The 25,150-nt window shown below is 43.3% G+C and overlaps 1 protein-coding gene across 2 annotated transcripts in view; it reads left to right on the top strand.

Moving 5' to 3' along the window:
• Nucleotides 1-25,150, top strand: part of cdh4 (cadherin 4, type 1, R-cadherin (retinal)) — a 706,961-nt gene that overhangs the window by 635,899 nt on the left and 45,912 nt on the right. For both annotated transcript variants that reach the window (XM_061874925.1, XM_061874926.1), the window contains 2 exons: nucleotides 17,786-17,971; nucleotides 18,051-18,304. In XM_061874925.1, the coding sequence (XP_061730909.1) occupies nucleotides 17,786-17,971; nucleotides 18,051-18,304 (440 nt within the window). The remainder of the gene's footprint in view (nucleotides 1-17,785; nucleotides 17,972-18,050; nucleotides 18,305-25,150) is intronic.

The raw sequence follows: 25,150 nt of genomic DNA, 5'->3' as shown, positions 1-25,150 counted from the left end.
TCTCTGGCAAACTTCAGACGGGTCTGGACATGCACTGGCTAAAGCAGGGGGACACGTCTGGCACTGCAGGATTTGATTCCCTGTCGGCGTAGTGTGTTACTGATGGTAACCTTTGCTACTTTGGTCCCAGCTCTCTGCAGGTCATTCACCAGGTCTCCCCGTGTGGTTCTGGGATTTTTGCTCACCGTTCTTATGATCATTTTGACCCCACGGGATGAGATCTTGCGTGGAGCCCCAGATTGAGGGAGATTATTAGTGGTTTTGTATGTCTTCCATTTTCTGATAATTGCTCCCACATTTGATTTTTTTCACACCAAGCTGCTTGCCTATTGTAGATTCACTCTTCCCAGTCTGGTGCAGTTCTTCAATTCTTTTCCTGGTGTCCTTTGACAGCTCTTTGGTCTTGGCCATAGTGAAGTTTGGAGTCTGACTGTTTGAGGCTGTGGACAGGTGTCTTTTATACAGATAACAAGTTCAAACAAGTGCCATTGATACAGGCAACAAGTGGAGGACAGAAAAGCTTCTTAAAGAAGAAGTTACAGGTCTGTGAGAGCCAGAGATCTTCCTTGTATGAAGTGACCAAATACTTATTTTCCACCATAATTTACAAAAAAATCCTTTAAAATTTCTACAATGTGAATTCCTGGATTTTTTTTCCGCATTCTGTCTCTCTCAGTTGAAGTGTACCTATGATGAAAATTACAGACCTCTGTCATCATTTAAGTGGGAGAACTTGCACAATCGGTGGCTGACTAAATACTTTTTTGCCCCACTGTATTGGAAGTTTCAGTGATGTACAATTGCACTGAGTAGCAGTTTTATGTATTAATATTATTATTATCTCAAACTCATTTCAAACCGGGGGCCACATGGAGAAAAATCTACTCGCAAATGGGAGGGACTGGTAAAATCACGGCACGATAACTTAAAAAAAAAAGACAACTTCGGATTGTTTTGTTTGTCTAAAAATAGAACAAGCACATTCTGAAAATGTACAAATCATAATGTTGTTGGTTTTTTTTACACTTACATGTTGTGGTTAATAGTATTCCATCATTATTTGTCGTTATCTATACTTTCTGAGTAAATTATGTGATCATGTTCATCAGTCAACTCATTGGTGTTCATTTTCAATCCATCAAGATAAAAAAAAAATATCAAAATCAAATTATATTATTTATGTAGTTTGCTCATTTTCCTCGACTGGAACACTAACACCATATATATATATATATATTTTTTTTTTTACATATGTAGCATCATCGACAAAGATACAAGAATTGCTGTTGCGACATCTAGTGGACTTATTTAGAACAGCAGTTTCTTTTATTCAAATTTTTGGCTCATGTTTTTACCTAGCAATCTCATCCCTCGAGCCGGATAAAACCTGTTAGCGGGGCTGATCCGGACAGATCCGTGGGCCTGAAGTTTGACATCCCTGACTTAGAACATTGTTACCAAATATGTCAAGTAAAAGGATACTTTTAGAGCTACCAAATGATACAATTTAGCGCTTTCTAGTGATTAGTTTTTTTCAATCTGTTTGATCACACTTTTGAACTTTGATTAATCATGATTAATCACAATATGTTAAGCTACGCAAACACACATCTACAATGCTAAATATATCCTGTGGTCTACCACAGGGATCAATACTCAAACCAAAATTATTTAATCTTTACGTGAACGACATTTGTAAAGTGACAAAAGATTTAAAGTTAGTATTATTTGCGGATGATACAATAGCGTTTCGTTCAGGAGAGAACACACAGAAGCTAATACAAATAATTCAGAACAAATTAACAATTTGAAAAGATGGTTTGACAATAACAGTAAAACCATAATAATGCTATTCGGTAACAGTAGAAGGGAAAGTCCAACACAAACACGAATAAACGAATTAGACATTGAAAGAGTAAACTAAACCAAATTTCTAGGTATTATGATTGATGATGAAATGAACTGGAAATTTCACCTACAAAATATACAACATAAAGTAGCAAGAAAAACGTCAATAATGAATAAAGCAAAATATGTTCTGGACCAAAAATCACTTCATATTCTCTACTGCTCAATAGTGTTACCACATCTGAGTTATTGTGCAGAAATATGGGTAAACAAATACAAAAGGGTGTTACGAAAAAGATCAGTTAGAATAATACATAATGTTGGATTTGGAGAACATACAAACCCTTTATTTATTGAATCAAAAATACTGAAATTCCATGACATAGTGAATTTGCAAACAGCTAAAATTATACACAAATCAAACTTTAATCTGCTACCCAAGAATAAACACGGTGGCCCAGGGGTTAGTGCATGTGCCTCACAATATGAAGGATCCTGGGCTTGGTGTGGAGTTTGTATGTTCTCCTAGTGACTGTGTGGGTTCGTTCCGTGTACTCCGGCTTCCTCTCACCTCCAAAAACATGCACCTGGGGATAGGTTGATTGGCAACACTAAATGGGCCCTAGTGTGTGAATGTTGTCCGTCTACCTGTGTTGGCCCTGTGATGAGGTGGCGACTTGTCCAGGGTGTACCTTGCCTACCACCCAAATGCAGCTGAAATACAGTAGGCTCCTGCAACCCCTACGACCCTGAAAGGGACAAGCGTAAGAAAAAGGATGGATGGATAATAATACAATATATCAGGATATATTATATATTACATATATAATATGTAAATAATACATACATTGTATATTGCTACTATGGTACCTTCTAGTCTACTTTATAGCTTTTTGTTTTCGCCATCTTTTTGAACCCTTGTGTGCATTATCCTTTCCATCTTTATCATTTCCATCCTTTGTAGCTAAGATACTGTGCGGAAAAATTTCATTTGTGGCTCAATTAAGTGTGTCTATTTCTAAGTCTATTTCATAATATGTAGTGCAGTGGTTCTGAAATGGGGGTACGCGTACCCCTGGGGGTACTTGAAGGTATGCAAGGGTATGTGAGATTTTTTTTTTTAATATTGGAAAAATAGCAACAATTCAAAAATCCTTTATAAATATATTTATGGAATAATACTTAAACAAAATATGAATGTAAGTTCATAAACTGTGAAAAGAAATGCAACAATGCAATATTCAGTGTTGAGAGCTATGTTCCATAAATATTGATGTTAAAGATTTCTTTTTTTGTGAAGAAATGTTTAGAATTAAGTTCATGAATCCAGATGGATCTCTATTACAATCCCCAAAGAGGGCACTTTAAGTTGATGATTACTTCTATGTGTAGAAATCTTTATTTATAATTGAATCACTTGTTTATTCTTCAACAACTTTTTAGTTATTTTTATATCTTTTTTTCTAAATAGTTCAAGAAAGACCACTACAAATGAGCAATATTTTGCACTGTTATACAATTTGATAAATCAGAAACTGATGACATAGTGCTGTATTTTACTTATTTATCTCTTTTTTTCAACCAAAAATGCTTTGCTCTGATTAGGGGGTACTTGAATTAAAAAAATGTTCACGGGGGTACATCACTGAAAAAAGGTTGAGAACCACTTATCTGGACCACAAGGAAGAGTTTTAAATGTACATTAAAATCACCACAGGTGCCCTTTAAACATTAACGGACGGCGTGGCGAAGTTTTGAGAGTGGCCGTGCCAGCAATCAGAGGTTTACTGGTTCAATCCCCACGTCCTACCATCCTAGTCACGTCCGTTGTGTCCTTGAGCAAGACACTTCACCCTTTATCTTGATGGGTCCTATTTGGGGCCTTGCATGGCTGCTCCCGCCATCAGTGTGTATGAATTGATGAATGTGGAAATAGTGTCAAAGCGTTTTGAGTTTCTTTAAAAAAAAAAAAAAAAAAAGATAAACAAGGGCTATACAAGTACAAAGTACAACCCATTTACCATTTAGCTTTTTTTAAAGAACTTCAAACACAAAATAGAAACAAACACACTCTTACAGACACACGCACACACACTATCTCGCACACAAACATCCATCCATCCATCCGTTTTTCTACCGCTTGTCCCTTTCGGGGATGCGGGGGGTGCTGGAGCCTATCTCAGCTGCATTGGGCCGGAGGGCGGGGTACACCCTGGACATGTCGCCACCTCATCACAGGGCCAACACAGATAGACAGACAACATTCACACTCACGTTCAGACCTCCATCCATCCATCCATCATCTTCCGCTTATCCGAGGTCGGGTCGCGGGGGCAGCAGCCTAAGCAGGGAAGCCCAGACTTCCCTATCTCCAGCCACTTCGTCTAGCTCTTCCCGGGGGATCCCGAGGCGTTCCCAGGCCAGCCGGGAGACATAGTCTTCCCAACGTGTCCTGGGTCTTCCCCGTGGCCTCCTACCAGCTGGACGTGCCCTAAACACCTCCCTAGGGAGGCGTTCGGGTGGCATCCTGACCAGATGCCCGAACCACCTCATCTGGCTCCTCTCGATGTGGAGGAGCAGCGGCTTTACTTTGACCTTCAGACCTACACTGTTTCAATGTCCATTTCTCAGAAGATGCAATTGTTGATGACTGAAGTGCTGATATCAACCAAACCTACCCCCCCCCCCCCCCCCCCCTCCTGCACATCCCACCCCCGGATTGTAAATCATGTAAATATTTCTCTGATGATTAACTTGTGTGATGACTGTATTATGCTGATAGTTTATATTTGTACCATGAATTGATTAACGTGGACCCCGACTTAAACATGTTGAAAAACGTATTCTAGTGATATCTTTTAGTGGTCAATTGTACGGAATATGTACTGTACTGTGCAATCTACTAATTAAAGTTTCAATAAATCAATCAATCAACACACAAGGCCGATTTAGTGTTTCCAATCAACCTATCCCCAGGTGCATGTTTTTGGAAGTGGGAGGAAGCCAGAGTACCCGGAGGGAACCCACACAGTCACGGGGAAAGCATACAAACTCCACACAGAAAGATCCCGAGCCCGGTATTGAACTCAGGACTACTCAGGACCTTTGTATTGTGAGGCACATGCACTAACCCCGCACACAAACATAAAACAACTATAAAAATTTAAATGAGATGTAAAAATATTTGTATGAGTAGGTGGGGTACCTCCTCAGTCTTCATGACATGTTTTGGGTTGCACCTCCTACGCTACCATATTGATCGATCATTTAATTACGGGTGTTGACATCAATTTGGAAACTTCTATAGAAAGCTGGTTGGGTGTCGTCGTTCGCTGTGGACTTTCCGGCGTTATCTGCCTCTGTTGTGGGGCAAGCGGGGGTTATCTGCATCTGGATAAAGTTAAAGTCCCAATCATAGTCACACACACACACACACACTAGGTGTGGTGAAATTATCCTCTGCATTTTAACCCATGTTCACCCCCTGGGAGGTGAGGGGAGCAGTGAGCAGCAGCAGTGGACGCGCTTGGGAATCATTTTGGTGATTTAGCTCCCGATTCCAAGCCTTGATGCTGAGTGCCAAGCAGGGAGGTAAAGGGTCCCATATTTATAGTCTTTGGTATGACTCGGCCGGGGTTCGAACTCACAACCTTCCAGTCTCAGGGCGGACATTCTAACCATAAGGCCACTGAGCAAGTCTTAAGGCTGGCAGGTAGAACTCCGGTGATGACTCGGCTCATGGCAGTAATGAATGCAAATAATAAAACAAGGTGACTCGGTAAAGAATCTGGGTATTATCTTCGACCCAACTCTCTCCTTTGAGTCACACATTAAAAGCGTTACTAAAACGGCCTTCTTTCATCTCCGTGATATCGCTAAAATTCGCTCCATTTTGTCCACTAAAGACGCTGAGATCATTATCCATGCGTTTGTTACGTCTCGTCTCGATTACTGTAACGTATTATTTTCGGGTCTCCCCATGTCTAGCATTAAAAGATTACAGTTGGTACAAAATGCGGCTGCTAGACTTTTGACAAGAACAAGAAAGTTTGATCACATTACGCCTGTACTGGCTCACCTGCACTGGCTTCCTGTGCACTTAAGACGTGACTTTAAGGTTTTACTACTTACGTATAAAATACTACACGGTCTAGCTCCATCCTATCTTGCCGATTGTATTGTACCGTATGTCCCGGCAAGAAATCTGCGTTCAAAGGACTCCGGCTTATTAGTGATTCCTAAAGCCCAAAAAAAGTCTGCGGGCTATAGAGCATTTTCTGTTCGGGCTCCAGTACTCTGGAATGCCCTCCTGGTAACAGTTCAAGATGCTACCTCAGTAGAAGCATTTAAGTCTCACCTTAAAACTCATTTGTATACTCTAGCCTTTAAATAGACCTCCTTTTTAGACCAGTTGATCTGCCGCTTCTTTTCTTTTTCTCCTCTGTCCCCCACTCCCTTGTGGAGGGGGTCCGGTCCGATGACCATGGATGAAGTACTAGCTGTCCAGAGTCGGGACCCAGGATGGACCGCTCGCCTGTGTATCGGTTGGGGACATCTCTACGATGCTGATCCGACTCCGCTTGGGATGGTTTCTTGTAGACGGGACTCTCGCTGCTGTCTTGGATCCGCTTTGAACTGAACTCTCGCGGCTGTGTTGGAGCCACTATGGATTGAACTTTCACAGTATCATGTTAGACCCGCTCGACATCCATTGCTTTTGGTCCCCTAGAGGGACCTCTCCAAGGTTCTCATAGTCATCATTGTCACTGGCGTCCCACTGGGTGTGAGTTCTCCTTGCCCTTATGTGGGTTCTTCCGAGGATGTCGTAGTCGTAATGGTTTGTACAGTCCTTTGAGACATTTGTGATTTAGGGCTATATAAATAAACATTGATTGATATGGCTCTGATCTTGTCGGGAAAAACCCACCCGCAGGGTTTTGGGTCTCGCCTTGCCATTCTTTGGGTCTTACCGCACTTCTGGTGTGGGCCAACGGTCACACACGTTAATCCTGATTCACAAAAACTAGTGCCGTTGAAAGGAAATTAGCCCTAACTTGTCATCACTCTCGCTGCTGTCTTGGATCCGCTTTGAACTGAACTCTCGCGGCTGTGTTGGAGCCACTATGGATTGAACTTTCACAGTATCATGTTAGACCCGCTCGACATCCATTGCTTTCGGTCCCCTAGAGGGGGGGGGGTTGCCCACATTTGAGGTCCTCTCCAAGGTTTTTCAAAGTCATCATTGTCACTGGCGTCCCACTGGGTGTGAATTCTCCCTGCCCACTGGGTGTGAGTTTTCCTTGCCCTTATGTGGGTTCTTCCGAGGATGTCGTAGTCGTAATGGTTTGTACAGTCCTTTGAGACATTTGTGATTTAGGGCTATATAGTTAAATATTGATTGATTGATTGATTGATTGATTGATTGATTGATTGATTGATTGATTGATTGATTGATTGATTGATTGATTGATTTATATGGCTTTGATCTTGTCGGGAAAAACCCACCCGCAGGGTTTTGGGTCTCGCCTTGCCATTCTTTGGGTCTTACCGCACTTCGGGTGTGGGCCAACGGTCACACACGTTAATCCTGATTCACAAAAACTAGTGCCGTTGAAAGGAAATTAGCCCTAACTTGTCATCACTCTCGCTGCTGTCTTGGATCCGCTTTGAACTGAACTCTCGCGGCTGTGTTGGAGCCACTATGGATTGAACTTTCACTGTATCATGTTAGACCCGCTCGACATCCATTGCTTTCGGTTCCCTAGAGGGGGGGGGGGGGGGGGGGGGGGGGGTGCCCACATTTGAGGTCCTCTCCAAGGTTTTTCAAAGTCATCATTGTCACTGGCGTCCCACTGGGTGTGAGTTCTCCCTGCCCACTGGGTGTGAGTTTTCCTTGCCCTTATGTGGGTTCTTCCGAGGATGTCGTAGTCGTAATGGTTTGTACAGTCCTTTGAGACATTTGTTATTTAGGGCTATATAGTTAAATATTGATTGATTGATTGATTGATTGATTGATTGATTGATTGATTGATTGATTGATTGATTGATTGATATGGCTTTGATCTTGTCGGGAAAAACCCACCCGCAGGGTTTTGGGTCTCGCCTTGCCATTCTTTGGGTCTTACCGCACTTCGGGTGCGGGCCAACGGTCACACACGTTAATCCTGCTTCAAAAAAACTAGTGCCATTGAAAGGAAATTAGCGCCAACTTGTCATCATCGTGCTACGTTGACAAAATCATCCTGATCTATCACTTCTAAAATATCTCTGTGTTTTTATTTTCCTTTCAAACAACAGAGGCCGAAACAAATCCTCATTCACGCGATTAAAAGAAATGACTTGAAATTGGAAAGATTGGATGAAAAATTGTCTGTCTTTTTTTTTTATTTTTTACTACTCGTTTCCGAGTCGGCTGGCTGAGACCGTGAATAGTACGTGCGTCATCTGATCGGGCTATCAAAAGAGTACAGACTCAAAAGCTAAAGTATCTAAATACCTGAAAGAGGACGACGACATTTGATATCTGTTCCATGCTTCTCTCTGCGCTCCACTTTGATTTGTGTTTAAAAAAAAAAGCAGCAGAGGCTGGAACGAGCGAGTGTCTGTGATGTGAAAAGTGTCAGTGGGGTTACACTCTGGTTCCTTCAGCTCCATCCAACTTATTTATCACAGCACTGTGAAGCCCAAACAGTCATTTCAATCAAATTGATGATGCCTGCTGATATCAAAAGAACTGTTTAGCGACACCTTTTCTTCTATAATTTTTTTGTTGGTTTTGATTTACGCTTTCAGTATTTATTTTTGTATTTTTTTGTTATTAAATACCGTCTGTTACAAGAGTCTGTCTAATCGAGACCACGGACAGCCAAGCTGTAACCATGTCCGAGCTGTGCCAGTTACAAAGTGTCCAATCAGTCTGCTATGAGTTGTAACAGTAGGATCAGAGCGGTCAAGCGAACATGGATCCCGACCAAATGTCAACCAGCAGTTTTCGGTGAGAAAATTGTGGTAAAAAGTCGCCTCTTTCCGGAGATTAGCTTAGCTTGTGCCATCCGTACAGCTGCCGTCGACTTCCATCAGACACTGGCGTCAACACACCCATGGACACACCCTTCCGACTATCAGGTACTATTAAACTCACTAAAACAGTAGCAACACAATAGAAAGATAAGGTATTTTCCAGAATTATCCTAGTAAATGTGTCTAAAAACATCTGAATCCGTCCAATGCAATTGCGTTTTTTCTTTTTTTTTTTTCTAGTCCGTCGCTATCAATATCCTCAAACACGAATCTTTCATCCTTGCTCAGATTAATGGGAAAATGTCGTTTTCTCGGTCCGAATAGCTCTTTTTGTTGGAGGCTCCCATTATAAACAATGTGAGCATGTGAGGAGCCATCACACGGGTGACCTCATCGTCTGCTACTTCCGGTAAAGGCAGGGCTTTTCTGTTAGCGACCTAAAGTTTAAGAAGGGGGACCGGAGGGTGTGTTCTAACTATCGTGGGATCACACTCCTCAGCATTCCCGGTAAGGTTTATTCAGGTGTACTGGAGAGGAGGCTTCGCCGGATAGTCGAACCTCGGATTCAGGAGGAACAGTGTGGTTTTCGTCCTGGTCGTGGAACTGTGGACCAGCTCTATACTCTCGGCAGGGTTCTTGAGGGTGCATGGGAGTTTGCCCAACCAGTCTACATGTGCTTTGTGGACTTGGAGAAGGCATTTGACCGTGTCCCTCGGGAAGTCCTGTGGGGAGTGCTCAGAGTGTATGGGGTACCGGACAGTCTTATTGTGGCGGTCCGCTCCCTGTATGATCAGTGCCAGAGCTTGGTCCGCATTGCTGACAGTAAGTCGGACACGTTTCCAGTGAGGGTTGGACTCCGCCAAGGCTGTCCTTTGTCACCGATTTGTAGGCGCAGCCAAGGCATTGAGGGGTTCCGGTTTGGTGGCCACGGGATTAGGTCTCTACTTTTTGCAGATGATGTAGTCCTGATGGCTTCATCTGGCCGGGATCTTCAGCTCTCACTGGATCGGTTCACAGCCGAGTGTGAAGCGACCGGGATGAGAATCAGCACCTCCAAGTCCGAGTCCATGGTTCTCACCCGGAAAAGGGTGGAGTGCCATCTCCGGGTTGGGGAGGAGACCCTGCCCCAAGTGGAGGAGTTCAAGTACCTAGGAGTCTTGTTCACGAGTGAGGGAAGAGTGGATCGTGAGATCGACAGGCGTATCGGTGCGGCGTCTTCAGTAATGCGGACGTTGTACCGATCCGTTGTGGTGAAGAAGGAGCTGAGCCGGAAGGCAAAGCTCTCAATTTACCGGTCGATCTACGTTCCCATCCTCACCTATGGTCATGAGCTTTGGGTCATGACCGAAAGGACAAGATCACGGGTACAAGCGGCCGAAATGAGTTTCCTCCGCCGGGTGGCGGAGCTCTCCCTTAGAGATAGGGTGAGAAGCTCTGCCATCCGGGAGGAGCTCAACGTAAAGCCGCTGCTCCTCCACATCGAGAGGAGCCAGATGAGGTGGTTCGGGCATCTGGTCAGGATGCCACCCGAACGCCTCCCTAGGGAGGTGTTTAGGGCACGTCCAGCTGGTAGGAGGCCACGGGGAAGACCCAGGACACGTTGGGAAGACTATGTCTCCCGGCTGGCCTGGGAACGCCTCGGGATCCCCCGGGAAGAGCTAGACGAAGTGGCTGGAGAGAGGGAAGTCTGGGCTTCCCTGCTTAGGCTGCTGCCCCCGCGACCCGACCTCGGATAAGCGGAAGATGGTGGATGGATGGATGGATGGACCTGAAGTTGCAAACTTTATCGTCGATGTTCTCTACTAAAACCTTTCAGCAAAAATATGGCAATATCGCGAAATGATCAAGAATGACACATAGAATGGACCTGCTATCCCCGTTTAAATAAGAAAATCTCATTTCAGTAGGCCTTTAAGAGTTTAGAAAAAGTATTTTTTTTAAAGTATTAAAAATGGTATTTAGGGCACGTCCACGGGGAAGATCCAGGACACGTTGGGAAGACTATGTCTCCCGGCTGGCCTGGGAACGCCTCGGGATCCCCCGGGAGGAGCTAGACGAAGTGGCTGGGGAGAGGGAAGTCTGGGCTTCCCTGCTTAGGCTGCTGCCCCCGCGACCCGACCTCGGATAAGCGGAAGAAGACAGATGGATTAAAAATGGTTAAGTGCTTGTTAGCGATTGAAAAAAAAAAAACGGTAAATGTTGCAGGCTTGTGTTGGCGAAGAAATACTGATACTTCTTATCACCAATACTAGAAGGCCTTGTAACATATTACGTAGTACATTATGGAGCCAGTCTTTTTTCCTACCGCTGCATGTGCTTCACTATGCGCCATTAACCTTTCCCTGACGCTAGAAGCACAGGGTTTTGCTTCAGAGCTCAACGATTGAACACTTTCCAATCTCACTACATAAAAATGACGACGGCACTAACATATATTTTCAATTGCTGTTATTCTTTTGCCATTTCGAAGACGGGTTGACAATAAAAACGGAAGTACCTTTCTTTTTTTTCTTTTTTTTCGCACTAGAAGGTGTTTAGTTTAGTTTAGTGTATTAACCTTCCTCTTGCGTTAGCCTTCTGTTACCATCTCCTATGTTAATGGGTCGGTTTTGACCCATGTCTCAAATCAGCTGTAAAATACCCTAAAAACAATTATCTATCATCTAATTTGTTTCTCATCTCTTGGTTACCTTATTAGGCTTTCTTATCCAAGGAAAATGTTGGTTTTAATATTTTTCGTGTGGGCCATTGGGCCTTTTTTTTGTAAGTATACCCATCGATTTCAATTAAATAAATGATAAAATGAACCACAAGAGAATCGTATGAATAAATAAAAGGTTGTTGTGTTACCTGACTATAACTGTGGGGTATTAGAACACATCTCTTAAGTACATTTGTTTTATTTATTTTAATAATTTTATACTGAATTGACCTCAAATGTCTGGACATGCCCGTCTTTGTTTGTTTTTGTACTGGATTACAAGGTAAAATGAGAATCCCCTAAAACTCACATGATTGGTAGAGGAGCTGGCTGTCAGTGTGTTCAGTTTTGGCTCTAATTATTGCTTGATAATCTTATTTTTATAACTGGGTCGAAGCTGAACCTAACAACACCAAGGTCATAATTTCAACCTGAGCATTTTATAATTTAGTGGGGGGGGGGGTTATTTTTGTTGAAATAGAGGTTCCTGACAAAGTCAAAAAGCCTTGATGCAAACAAATACATTTATGTAGTTATTTTGTGCATATAAAAACTAAAACGGGTCTGTGCCGACCCCAACACAAGACGAAGGTTAAGAATCCCCATTAGTCTACACCGGAGTGGAGACTATTCTTCCTGGGGTCCAGGCAAAAAACATCACACAACCACAAAACAAAAGATTAAAATGCAGTACAACATGATCCAATAATAAATTGTCATAATACAAAAATAGCAACAACAAAGAACCAAAAAATACTAATAACTTTTGTTACATAATAATTTTCATCCATCCATCCATCATCTTCCGCTTATCCGAGGTCGGGTCGCGGGGGCAACAGCCTAAGCAGGAAAACCCAGACTTCCTTCTCCCCAGCCACTTCGTCTAGCTCTTCCCGGGGGATCCCGAGGCGTTCCCAGGCCAGCCGGGAGACATAGTCTTCCCAACGTGTCCTGGGTCTTCCCCGTGGCCTCCTACCGGTTGGACGTGCCCTAAACACCTCCCTAGGGAGGCGTTCGGGTGGCATCCTGACCAGATGCCCAAACCACCTCATCTGGCTCTTCTCGATGTGAAGGAGCAGCGGCTTTACTTTGAGTTCCTCCCGGATGGCAGAGCTTCTCACCCTATCTCTAAGGGAGAGCCCCGCCACACGGCGGAGGAAACTCATTTCGGCCGCTTGTACCCGTGATCTTATCGTTTCGGTCATGACCCAAAGCTCATGACCATAGGTGAGGATGGGAACGTAGATCGACCGGTAAATTGAGAGCGTTGCCTTCCGGCTCAGCTCCTTCTTCATCACAACGGATCGGTACAACGTCCGCATTACTGAAGACGCCGCAGCGATCCGCCTGTCGATCTCACGATCCACTCTTCGCCCACTCGTGAACAAGACTCCTAGGTACTTGAACTCCTCCACTTGGGGCAGGGTCTCCTCCCCAACCCGGAGATGGCATTCCACCCTTTGCCGGGCGAGAACCATGGACTCGGACTTGGAGGTGCTGATTTTCATTCCGGTCGCTTCACACTCGGTTGCGAACAGATCCAGTGAGAGTTTAAGATCCCGGTCAGATGAAGCCATCAGGACCACATCATCTGCAAAAAGCAGAGACCTAATCCTGCGGTCACCAAACCGGAACCCCTCAACGCCTTGACTGCGCCTAGAAATTATGTCCATAAAAGTTATGAACAGAATGGGTGACAAAGGACAGCCTTGGCGGAGTCCAACCCTCACTGGAAATGTGTCCGACTTACTGCCAGCAATGCGGACCAAGCTCTGGCACTGATCGTACAGGGAACGGACTGCCACAATAAGACAGTCCAATACCCCATACTCTCTGAGCACTCCCCACAGGACTTCCCGAGGGACACGGTCGAATGCCTTCTCCAAGTCCACGAAGCACAAGTAGACTGGTTGGGCAAACTCCCATGCACCCTCAAGAACCCTGCCGAGAGTATAGAGCTGGTCCACAGTTCCACGACCAGGACGAAAACCACACTGTTCCCCCTGAATCCGAGGTTCGACTATCCGGCGTAGCCTCCTCTCCAGTACACCTGAATAAACCTTACCGGGAAGGCTGAGGAGTGTGATCCCACGATAGTTGGAACACACCCTCCGGCCCCCCTTCTTAAAGAGAGGAACCACCACCCCGGTCTGCCAATCCAGAGGTACCGCCCCCGATGTCCACGCGATGCTGCAAAGTCTTGTCAACCAAGACAGCCCCAAAGCATCCAGAGCCTTAAGGAACTCCGGGCGGATCTCGTCCACCCCTGGGGCCTTGCCACCGAGGAGCTTTTTAACTACCTCAGCGACCTCAGCCCCAGAAATAGGAGAGTCCACCACAGATTCCCCAGGCACTGCTTCCTCATAGGAAGACGTGTTGGTGGGATTGAGGAGGTCTTCGAAGTATTCCTTCCACCTATCCACAACATCCGCAGTCGAGGTCAGCAGAACACCATCCGCACCATACACGGTGTTGATAGTGCACTGCTTCCCCTTCCTGAGGCGGCGTACGGTGGTCCAGAATCGATTCGAAGCCGTCCGGAAGTCGTTTTCCATGGCTTCCCCGAACTCTTCCCATGTCCGAGTTTTTGCCTCCGCGACCGCTGAAGCTGCACACCGCTTGGCCTGTCGGTACCTGTCCACTACCTCCGGAGTCCTATGAGCCAAAAGGACCCGATAGGACTCCTTCTTCAGCTTGACGGCATCCCTCACTGCTGGTGTCCACCAAGGGGTTTTAGGATTGCCGCCCCGACAGGCACCAACTACCTTGCGGCCACAGCTCCGATCTGCCGCCTCGACAATAGAGGTGCGGAACATGGTCCACTCGGACTCAATGTCCAGCACCTCCCTCGTGACATGTTCAAAGTTCTTCCGGAGGTGGGAATTGAAACTTTGTCTGACAGGAGACTCTGCCAGACGTTCCCAGCAGACCCTCACAATTTTCATACCAAAGATAAAAATAGCAATATAAAAATAGATATACTGTATACATTTTTGCAAAAATAAAACAAAGAACCAATGGCCTAAAGTATACACATTAGTATACCAAAAACAAACAATAAGTGACGAAAAAGTATCATCCATCCATTTTCTGCTGCTTATCACATAATCAATAAAATACTCAATAGTCAATTGAAAACAGTCATGACATTAGGTACAATCTAGAATAATCTCTTTACGCAATACTTCTCCATGTAATGTTGCAAAATACATTTCATGGTATACCAAGTGAGGTCATGCCTATTTCCTCCGCTTCATTTCATTTTTATATTCCCCTCATAAAGAGAACCGGGGGTCTCTTGAGACAATTAACTCCAATTGAGTCTTGTTTGCCCTCACACTACAAAATTCTGTTTGGAGATTTACCATTTTTGGATGGCACCCTCACTTACAGTCAGCATCATTCTGGATGCCTTTGAGAGAGAAAACATTCCATTTTGGCCGGCCAAACAAGCTGGGAAGTTTTTTGTTTTTTTTTCCCGTTGTGTTTGTGCTAAAAGCATGGGGCGAAAATGAAATGGGAGGCGCTCACGGGCCAGAGACGGGCAATGCATTTTTAATGTTTTTCTCCGCGCTTATCAGCCAGGTCGTACTCAAGGGGATGGGGAAGGAAGAGGCGGAGGCGGAGGGGAGGAGGTGGGTGACGGAGGGCACGGAAAAGAAGGGAAGAGGATTTGGGTGGCTTGGATTCTGCTCAGTCCTATGATGATGAAGCCATTAGTGAACAGCAGCTGGCAGACACACTCCGTAAACAAGTTTAACTCTTCACAAGAGGAAACACAGATTATGGTTTGACGATGAGAGTCTTTCATGTGTGTGTGTGTGTGTGTGTGTATACTTGTGTGTGTGCCTTTTATTACCCATCCCTCTGTAGCCAGATAAATCCCGATGGAAGGAAGCATGTATCCGATTCCACTGTAAATTCTTCTTCCGGCTGCGCAGCTGTCACTAAATTTCCTCTGCAGTTCAGAAGAGACTTGTTTCAGATTGCACTTTAATGAAGATCATTAGTGAGAGATTATTTCTAATTAGGGTAGTCATCCAATTCCATATTAAGGGGTAGATTTGTCAAATTACTTATGCAGATGGATCTACTACTTGATGTGGTCTATGTATTGTTGTTAAGGGTGGGTACTGAATTCGGTACTTTCATAGGCACCGACAGCATTCCGTCAGTACCACCTGGTATCGATTCACGTAAAATCAGTGGCGGGCCGTGCGTTGCTCGCCTAGGCCTTCGGTGATGTCCTGCAACATCCGGTTGCAGACTGAACACCGGCTCAAGGAAACAATCACTCAAGCAGCACTAAGGGCAAACAAAGCTTAACTCCCTCCGAGTAATGTTGCAATTTTCAACACCAGCAAGTATGATCGGTAAAAAAAAAACGCTTGAACGTAAAAGTAAGGCTCCACTCTCCCTAAATGCGCTAGCTTGATGCTAATTTACATTAGATTTGCCATCGACAGGCTAATATTAGCATTAACGATTTTAGATGGTGACTTCAACTCCTCCAAATATAATAATGAAAACTACAACTAAGATAGATAGATGGATAGATAGATAGATAGATAGATAGATAGATAGATAGATAGATAGATAGATAGATAGATGGATGGATAGATGGATGGATAGATAGATAGATAGATGGATAGATAGAATGATAGATAATACTTGATTGATTCCTTCAGGAGAGTTCCTTCAGGAAAATTAAAAATGATGAATGTTACAATCCAACAGCTGATGTGTGATAGGCACAATACTTACAGTACAAATACTTTGTAAGGCGCAACATCACCAGTGTTCGAATAGTTAAGAACGATTTTACTTTTACTAGTGAAAAGTGGGCAGCACGGTGGAAGAGGGGTTAGTGCATCTGCCTCACAATACAAAGGTCCTGAGCAGTCCTGTGTTCAATCCCAGGCTCGGGATCTTTCTGTGTGCAGTTTGCATGTTCTCCCCGTGACTGCGTGGGTTCCTTCCGGGTACTCCGGCTTACTCCCACCTCCAAAGACATGCACCTGGGGATAGGTTGATTGGCAACACTAAATTGGCCCTCGTGTGTGAATGTGAGTGTGAATGTTGTCTGTCTATCTGTGTTGGCCCTGCGATGAGGTGGTGACTTGTCCAGGGTGTACGCCGCCTTCCGCCCGAATGCAGCTGAGATAAGCGCCGGCGACCCCAAAAGGGACAAGTGGTAGAAAATGGATGGATGGATAGTGAAAAGTAATTTAATTACGTTTATGTATGTTACGACGCCGTTCCGATATGTTTGATGCAACGTGGTAACCTTCTTTTGATGTGGTTTCATGTCAACATGACAACGTCAGAAGCACAGCAAGTTCAATGCAGGAAATATATTTTTACTAGTGAAAGCAACAACCGGCACAACATTAAAATTAACTTGACACTGAGGAAACATATACGTACATGCACTCATACACACACTACTACTACTACTACTACGTAGGAATAATGAACACTCAATCAATGATTGAAGTGACAAGCTTGCAATCCTACAACACCCTGTTTATGGATAAAAAGACTACAGCCATGAAAGCATGTTTAGTCTCTCTATTCAGGTAACACAATCTGGTGAAAAGATTCAACAAAGCTGCCCGTCCTGGAAGAGCTGACAAATGCTACTCATTCTGGCTGTCTTGTTGACGTTACAAATCACTCGGCAACAGCAACTGCCTTTTAAAGGCACACACAGACACACTCTGCTTTCATGAAATATCTCATGTAAAGTTTTGGGGGGTTTTTTGAAATGCAATAATTACATTCCCGAGTAATACATTTTTTGGGGCAAAGTAACAATTAACTATAATGGCTTACTTTTTAAAAGTAATCTTCAAAACACTGAGCATAACACATTCAGCTAGATAGCCTTTACAGGAATGCCATCTCATGTCTGGGAAGTCTAACTGCATTGCAAATGATTAAGAAAACAAGATATAACAACTGGACAGCACCGCTATAATTAACTCATTTTTAAATGTTACATTAAGAAATAAAATTTTATTTTCAACATTTTATCAATATACAAAAAGTACCGAAAAATTGGTACCGTTGAGTACCAGTATCAATTCCCAGGACCCAGGGATTGGTACCATATCGGTTCAAATGTGAATGGTACCCATTCCTAATTATTGATATCCACAAAAACAGGCCGCTTGATTTCGAAATTAAATTTTGATATATGGTTTGTGTGTGCAGTTTTCTGGGGAGGTACCGGAGAACAAGGTGAACGTCGTGGTGGCCAACCTGACAGTGGTGGACAGAGATCAGCCCCACAGTCCCAACTGGAACGCGGTGTACCGCATCGTCAGTGGAGACCCCTCCGGACATTTCACCATCCGTACCAATCCTGTCACTAATGAGGGCATGCTGACCGTAATAAAGGTGAGCATTGAGACAGCATCATGATTTAAGTAAAGTACCTTGACAAAGTGCTGTCCTTGTATAAACTCTTCCTCCCTAGCCCGTGGACTTTGAGATGAACCGGGCCTTCATGCTGACAGTGGTCGTGTCCAACCAAGCCCACCTGGCCAGCGGCATCCAGTCGTCACTTCAGTCCACAGCTGGGGTCACCATCTCGGTTCAGGATGTGAATGAGCCCCCTGTCTTTCCCGTCAACCCTAAGATGATCCGCTTCGAGGAAGGTGTTCCGGCAGGGACCACCCTTACTGTGTTTTCCGCACAAGACCCGGACCACTTCGTCCATCAGATTGTCAGGTGGGTTCCACAGTGTTGTTCAACTGGTGGGCCGTAGGCCAAATCTGGGATTGACGCTATATCGGCTTCCGAGTTTGGTTCAAAACTTTAGAGCAGGTGTCACCAACGCGGTGCCCGCGGGCACCAGGTCGCCCGTGAGGACCAGATGAGTCGCCCACTGGCTTGTTCTAAAAATAGCTCAAATAGCAGCACTTACCAGTAAGCTGCCTCTATTTTTTAAATTGTATTTATTTAGCAGCAAGCTGGTCTCGCTTTGCTCGACATTTTTAATTCTAAGAGAGACAAAACTCAAATAGAATTTGAAAATGCAAAAACATATTTTAAAGACTTGGTCTTCACTTGTTTAAATAAATGTGTTTATCTTTTTTTTACTTTGCTTCTTATAACTTTCAGAAAGACAATTTTAGATAACTGCGATGAGGTGGCGGCTTGTCCAGGGTGTATCCCGCCTTCTGCCCGATTGTAGCTGAGATAGGCGCCAGCGCCCCCCGCGGCCCCGAAAGGGAATAAGCGGTAGAAAATGAATGGATGGATGGATTGATGGATGGAATTTTAGATAAAAAATACAACCATAAAAAAATTTTAAACACATATACCTTTTTACCTTTTAAATTCCTTCCTCTTTCCTGACAATTTAAATCAATGTTCAAGTAATTTTTAAATTTTTTTATTGTAAAGAATAATGAATACATTTTAATTTAATTCTTCATTTTAGCTTCTGTTTTTTCGACGAAGAATATTTGTGAAATATTTTTTTAAACTTATTATGATTAAAATTAAAAAAAAAATATTCTGGCGAATCTAGAAAATCTGTAGAATCAAATTTAAATCTTATTTCAAAGTCTTTTGAATTTCTTTTAAAATTTTTGTTCTGGGAAATCTAGAATAAGTAATGATTTGTCTTTGTTAGAAATATAGCTTGGTCCAATTTGTTATATATTATAACAAAGTGCAGATTGGATTATAACCTATTTAAAACTTGTCATCAAAATTATAAAATTAATCTTAATCAGGAAAAATTACTAATGATATTACATAAATTATTTTTTTGAATTTTTTCACAAAGATTCGAATTAGCTAGTTTTTCTCTATTTTTTTCGGTTGAATTTTGAATTTTAAAGAGTCGAAATTGAAGATAAACTATCTTTCAACACTTAATTTTCATATTTTTCGTTTTTTCTGCTCTTTTAAACCATTCAATTAAGTGTTTTTTTTTCACCATTTATTCTCTACAAAAAACTTCCGTAAAAGGAAAAAAAATGTACGACGGAATGACAAATAAAAATACACATTTATACATACATATATATATATATATATATATATATATATATATATATATATATATATATATATATATATATATATATGTAGGTGTGGGAAAATCAGAGATGAAGTAGTCTTGTGATTTTTCCCACACATACATATTGCGCTCTACCACGGTATCGAGCACTATTCTCTGGATAATCTAATCAATATATATACATATATATGTATATATATTAATTTATTTTTCATATGTGTTGCTAAAGAATTTTTTTCAGAACAGGGATGGCCAAAGTAGAGCACGTGGGCCAAATTTGGTATCTCCAACACCGTTACATCCCTAGAATTAGGACTTCAAACTGAGGATTTGTCAGTGGGGGACACCAATCCATCAAAAAGGAGTCAGCGATAAGTCAACAATTTAGCCCAGTAGTTCCATCAATCAATCAATCAATGTTTATTTATATAGCCCCAAATCACAAATGTCTCAAAGGACTGCACAAATCATTACGACTACAACATCCTCGGAAGAACCCACAAAAGGGCAAGGAAAACTCACACCCAGTGGGCAGGAAGAATTCACATCCAGTGGGACGCCAGTGACAATGCTGACTATGAGAAACCTTGGAGAGGACCTCAGATGTGGGCAACCTCCCCCCCCCTCTAGGGGACCGAAAGCAATGGATGTCGAGCGGGTCTAACATGATACTGTGAAAGTTCAATCCATAGTGGCTCCAACACAGCCGCGAGAGTTCAGTTCAAGCGGATCCAAGACAGCAGCGAGAGTCCCGTCTACAGGAAACCATCTCAAGCGGAGGCGGATCAGGAGCGTAGAGATGTCCCCAACCGATACACAGACAAGCAGTCCATCCTGGGTCCCGACGAGCGGTCCATCCTGGGTCCCAACAAGCGGTCCATCCTGGGTCTCGACTCTGGACAGCCAGTACTTCATCCATGGTCATCGGACCGGACCCCCTCCACAAGGGAGGGGGGGACATAGGAAAAAAAAAGAAAAGAAGCAGCAGATCAACTGGTCTAAAAAGGAGGTCTATTTAAAGGCTAGAGTATACAGATGAGTTTTAAGGTGAGACTTAAATGCTTCTACTGAGGTAGCATCTCGAACTGTTACCGGGAGGGCATTTCAGAGTACTGGAGCCCGAACGGAAAACGCTCTATAGCCCGCAGACTTTTTTTGGGCTCTAGGAATCACTAATAAGCCGGAGTCTTTTGAACGCAGATTTCTTGCCGGGACATATGGTACAATACAATCGGCAAGATAGGCTGGAGCTAGACCGTGTAGTATTTTATACGTAAGTAGTAAAACCTTAAAGTCACATCTTAAGTGCACAGGAAGCCAGTGCAGGTGAGCCAGTACAGGCGTAATATGATCAAACTTTCTTGTTCTTGTCCAAAGTCTAGCAGCCGCATTTTGTACCAACTGTAATCTTTTAATGCTAGACAAGGGGAGACCCGAAAATATATATATAGTTGCTTGTTTTTAAGTTAATTGACTAATATGATGGCAAAAGAATAATATTCATCCATTTTGTTTCTGCTATGTTTTTTTTTCTTCTGTGACATTCTCAAACCTTAAGACAGTTGTTGTCAAATGGGGGTACGTGTACCCCTGGGGGTACTTGAAGGTATGCCAAGGGGTAGGTGAGATATTTTTTTAAATATTCTAAAAATAGCAACAATTCAAAAATCCTTTATAAATATATTTATTGAATAATACTTCAACAAAATATGAATGTAAGTTCATAAACTGTGAAAAAATAAATGCAACAATGCAATATTCAGTGTTGACAGCTAGATTTTTTGTGAACATGTTCCATAAATATTGATAAGGATTTCTTTTTTTTTTTTGTGAAGAAATGTTTAGAATTAAGTTCATGAATCCAGATGGATCTCTATTACAATCCCCAAAGTTTGACGTCTTGGTGGCATTGTGGTGACGAGTTGTTCTCTCATGGGTGCAGCGAAGATGGACACAGCGTGAGGTTAAGGATAATGATTTATTTACACACTAAAGAACACTATAAAACAGACTAGGAAACAAAACACTTTGCATGAAGGCACTAACAAGCAAAACAACAGAACTAGCGTGGAAGCTAGAAAGAACAGAAAGCGCTAGCGTGAGAACTAGGGAAAAGAACAAACAAAATAGCGTGGAAGTTAATCGAGCGCTAATAGTTACCACAATGCTGGAATGTGACGTCATCTGTTGCGTGGGAGCAAACAAGAGTCCAAGAAAGAATGTCAAACAAAGGCGGTCTTAAATAGATAGATAGATCAATCAATCAATCAATCAATGTTTACTTATATAGCCCTAAATCACTAGTGTCTCAAAGGGCTGCACAAACCACCACGACATCCTCGGTAGGCCCACATAAGGGCAAGGAAAACTCACACCCAGTGGGACATCGGTGACAATAATGACCCAGTGGGACGTCGGTGACAATAATGACTATGAGAACCTTAGAGAGGAGGAAAGCAATGGATGTCGAGCGGGTCTAACATGATACTGTGAAAGTTCAATCCATAATGGATCCAACACAGTCGCGAGAGTCCAGTCCAAAGCGGATCCAAGACAGCAGCGAGAGTCCCGTTCACAGCGGAGCCAGCAGGAAACCATCCCAAGCGGAGGCGGATCAGCAGCGCAGAGATGTCCCCAGGCGATACACAGGCAAGCAGTACATGGCCACCGGATCGGACCGGACCCCCTCCACACGGGAGAGTGGGACATAGAAGAAAAAGAAAAGAAACAGCAGATCAACTGGTCTAAAAAGGGAGTCTATTTAAAGGCTAGAGTATACAAATGAGTTTTAAGGTGAGACTTAAATGCTTCTACTGAGGTGGCATCTCGAACTGTTACCGGGAGGGCATTCCAGAGTACTGGAGCCCGAACGGAAAACGCTCTATAGCCCGCAGATAGATAGATAGATAGATAGATAGATAGATAGATAGATAGATAGATAGTACTTTATTGATTTCTTCAGGAGAGTTCCTTCAGGAAAATTAAAATTCCAGCAGCAGTGTACAGAGTTGAGATCAATTTAAAAAAAGTACAAAGTAAATAATGGGGGTTTAAAAGGGAACAAAATAGAGACATTTTACAATAAGAATAAAAAAATAAAAAGCAACAATGGGAATAACAATGTAACAGTAAAATAAGAATATAACAAGACAAAGTAGGCAGTAGTGACCTTGTTATGAAAACGTAAATAGGGAGATAATTAATCATGGGCAGGTGCGCGTGATCAAAGGAGAGACAGGTGACACTAAATGGGTAACTATGACAACGGAACAAAACCGGGAAGTGCCACAAAGAACTGAGGAAGACAAATACTAGACAGAATGTGATAACAAACAGAACCAAAACCAGAATATGCCATGATCCAAGATGTGGATCATGACCCAAAGAGGGCACTTTAAGTTGATGATTACTTCTATGTGTAGAAATCTTTATTTATTATTGAATCACTTGTTTATTTTTCAACAGGTTTTTAGTTATTCGTATACCTTTTAAACCAAATAGTTTAAGAAAGATCACTACAAATGAGCAATATTTTTGCACTTTTGGGGCGGCATAGTTCGGTTGGTAGAGCGGCCGTGCCAGCGACTTAAAGGGTTGCAGGTTCAATTCCCGCTTCCGCCATCCTAGTCACTGCCGTTGTGTCCTTGGGCAAGACACTTTACCCACCTGCTCCCAGTGCCACCCACACTGGTTTAAATGTAACTTAAATATTTTGTTTCACTATGTAAAGGCGCTTTGAGTCACTAGAAAAAAGCGCTATATAAATATAATTCACTTCACTTCACACTATTAAACAATGTAATAAAACACAAACTGATGACATAGTGCTGTATTTTACTTGAATTTAAAAAAATGTTCACAGGGGGTACATCACTGAAAAAAGGTTGAGAACCACTGCCTTAAGATATTGTTGCCTCCAAGTTGCCTGGCAACTGGTGTGCAGAGGGCATCCTAAAGTGTGTGTCGGGGGGGGGGCATTGTCTTTTTCGCTTGCTTGGATGCTCATCCTCTCCGCACCCTGCTGATTGATTCTATTCTCCATCCTTCCTAATGGGGCTGACACACATTGGGCGTTGTGCCACCCAGGCATCGACCCTGTGTACCAGACACCCCCCCTCCACACGCCCTCCAAGGTGCAGTGGCTCCTGTCCACTCTATATAGCGGGTGCCGCCGAGAGCAATTGATTTTTCTTAATGTCACTGAGATGACCTCTTTCACTAACCTACCCAGTGGAAATGCTATTGAGTGCACATATTCCACAGTGGCTAATTCTTCATGTTTTTTCTCAAAAAGTAAGCGGATTCCTTTTCTCCCCGTCAGAGAAGCAACCCCGTTTTTTTGGTCTCCTTCTTTTCTTTGTCTCCCGCTGACCCAGCTTCCTTCTTCTCCGTCAATGTGGGGAGGTACTGTCTCTACAAAAGTGCCTTGTCAGAAGATTCTCACCTCGTGCTTTGGCGAACCGGATTTGAAACTCTGCACACTCAAAAGACTCTGAAATATTCAAAAATAGTCCTTTAAACAACTGAGATGTGTCTGAGTGGTATATATATATATATATATATACATACATATATATATATACATATACATACATATATATATATATACATATACATATATATATATACATATATATATATACATATATATATATATATACATACATATATATATATATCTATATATATAGATATATATATATACATTTATATACATATAGATATATATATATATATATATATATATCCATCCATCCATTATCTTCCGCTTATCCGAGGTCGGGTCGCGGGGGCAGCAGCCTAAGCAGGGAAACCCAGACTTCCCTCTCCCCAGCCACTTCGTCTAGCTCTTCCCGGGGGATCCCGAGGCGTTCCCAGGCCAGCCGAGAGACATAGTCTTCCCAACGTGTCCTGGGTCTTCCCCGTGGCATCCTACCGGTTGGACGTGCCCTAAACACCTCCCTAGGGAGGCGTCCGGGTGGCATCCTGACCAGATGCCCGAACCACCTCATCTGGCTCCTCTCGATGTGGAGGAGCAGCGGCTTTACTTTGAGTTCCTCCCGGATGGCAGAGCTTCTCACCCTATCTCTAAGGGAGAGCCCCGCCACACGGCGGAGGAAACTCATTTCGGCCGCTTGTACCCGTGATCTTATCGTTTCGGTCATGACCCAAAGCTCATGACCATAGGTGAGGATGGGAACGTAGATCGACTGGTAAATTGAGAGCTTTGCCTTCCGGCTCAGCTCCTTCTTCACCACAACGGATCGGTACAACGTCCGCATTACTGAAGACGCCGCACCGATCCGCCTGTCGATCTCACGATCCACTCTTCCCTCACTCGTGAACAAGACTCCTAGGTACTTGAACTCCTCCACTTGGGGCAGGGTCTCCTCCCCAACCCGGAGATGGCACTCCACCCTTTTCCGGGCGAGAACCATGGACTCGGACTTGGAGGTGCTGATTCTCATTCCGGTCGCTTCACACTCGGCTGCGAACCGATCCAGATATATATATATATATATATATATATATATATATATATA

Source organism: Nerophis ophidion, linkage group LG16 (assembly GCF_033978795.1).
Source record: "Nerophis ophidion isolate RoL-2023_Sa linkage group LG16, RoL_Noph_v1.0, whole genome shotgun sequence".
Classification (NCBI taxonomy): Eukaryota; Metazoa; Chordata; class Actinopteri; order Syngnathiformes; family Syngnathidae; genus Nerophis; species Nerophis ophidion.
The sequence above is the reverse complement of the archived record's forward strand: the minus strand, read 5'-3'. Positions and strand labels throughout refer to the sequence as shown.